Source organism: Kryptolebias marmoratus, linkage group LG1 (assembly GCF_001649575.2).
Source record: "Kryptolebias marmoratus isolate JLee-2015 linkage group LG1, ASM164957v2, whole genome shotgun sequence".
Taxonomy (NCBI): Eukaryota; Metazoa; Chordata; class Actinopteri; order Cyprinodontiformes; family Rivulidae; genus Kryptolebias; species Kryptolebias marmoratus.
In genome coordinates, this window is record NC_051430.1 from 32,818,764 (window position 1) to 32,820,206 (window position 1,443).

Sequence of the window (1,443 nt, forward strand, 5' to 3'; positions counted from 1 at the left end):
GCCTCCTGGACGCCTCCCTGGTGACGTCCCACCGGGAGGAGACCCAGAGGAAGACCCAGGACACGCTGGAGGGACTGGGAATGCCTTGGGATTCCCCCGGAGGAGCTGGACCAAGTGGCTGGGGAGAGGGAAGTCTGGGTCTCCCTGCTTAGGCTGCTGCCCCCGCGACCCGACCCCGGATAAGAGGATGGATGGATGGATGGATGGATGGATGGATGGATGGATGGATGGATGGATGGATGGATCGATAAACTCCGTAGACTGTTTACCTGAGCACATGGTTCCGACTGAAGTCTGACTGTCTCTCCTGTAAAATCTCAAAGATGTTTGGTTGTCGAAGAAAAGCCACAATCTTGTCATTGTATGCTGGATGGGGCAGAAAAGCTTTGATTAGTTTAATAAGAAACCATCCTCCATGCTGACAAAATGTCTCCATGGTCGGACATGACACCCTTTTTTGTGTTTTGACTTTAATCATATTGGTGTCTGATACTGACCCACTGGAACCACTTCTTGGTACTGGCCCCGGTTTGTTGAGGTGAAGGTGCTTGAAGGTCGAGGTAAAACTGGAGGACCTGGATGACGAGGGTCTTCACCGACCTACAGACGCAGGATTGTAACTGGAATTATTTTTGTTTGCTTGTTTCTAGGATAAAAAAACAAAGTCTCAGTGGGTCCTACCACCTGGCGCGGGCTGACCTCCCCTGCGCTGTGGCTGCGCTGGCGGGTCAGATGTTGACGGTGAGTCAGCAGGCTGGGGGGTCGAGAACTCTGGACAGGCAGCCGGGGGTCAATGAAGGTGGTAGCTCGGCAATTGTGATCCACAAAGAAAGGCTGTGGAGGTACAGAGGACATTGTAAAAACGGTGGAACACCAGGACAGCGGGGGTCAATCAGAGAGCGTTGGCGCCGACCTTTCCGCTGTGGTCGTGCTTCATCTCCCAGCCTCGGGGCAGCTCCAGCTGTTTGTTAGCAAACATGTTGAGGAAAGCCACCAGGTCCCTGTTGTGCTGATAGCGCTCAAAGTGGTGAGCATCTCGACGGACCTTACTGATCATATGTTTCAGACACGTGTTGGTGGTGAACATACGATAGGCACTCTGACAGAAAGGGGGGGGGAGACAGGAGACAGTCAGGAAACTGGGACCAATGGAAGAATCAACAGTTGGTAAAGATAAAACAAGCAGAACACAGTGGCGGCTGGTGGAGTTTTCTCCAGGGGGGGCTATAAATCCAAAGGTTTTGGTATATGTCTATTATGTGATACCTTAGTATATGTTTTGGTCCAAAACATATACTAAGGTATCACACCAGTGTATTTACATGAATTAAAACAACAAAAGCAACATTTTAATGTACATATAAATGCATAAGTGCTTCCTGAACACCAATACTTACAAAGACGGAGGTCTCCCAAGGCACAAGCCTGTAGGACACATTTAGC

The 1,443-nt window shown here is 50.2% G+C and overlaps 1 protein-coding gene across 3 annotated transcripts in view; it reads right to left on the reverse strand.

The window, feature by feature from the left end:
- Positions 1 to 1,443, reverse strand: part of hecw2b (HECT, C2 and WW domain containing E3 ubiquitin protein ligase 2b) — a 38,520-nt gene that overhangs the window by 12,708 nt on the left and 24,369 nt on the right. For 2 of the 3 annotated variants that reach the window (XM_017426338.3, XM_025008068.2), the window contains 4 exons: positions 914 to 1,099; positions 682 to 834; positions 498 to 600; positions 270 to 366 (listed from right to left, as the gene is read on the reverse strand). In XM_017426338.3, the coding sequence (XP_017281827.1) occupies positions 270 to 366; positions 498 to 600; positions 682 to 834; positions 914 to 1,099 (539 nt within the window). The remainder of the gene's footprint in view (positions 1 to 269; positions 367 to 497; positions 601 to 681; positions 835 to 913; positions 1,100 to 1,443) is intronic. The other variant, XM_017426339.3, reaches the window with a different exon arrangement.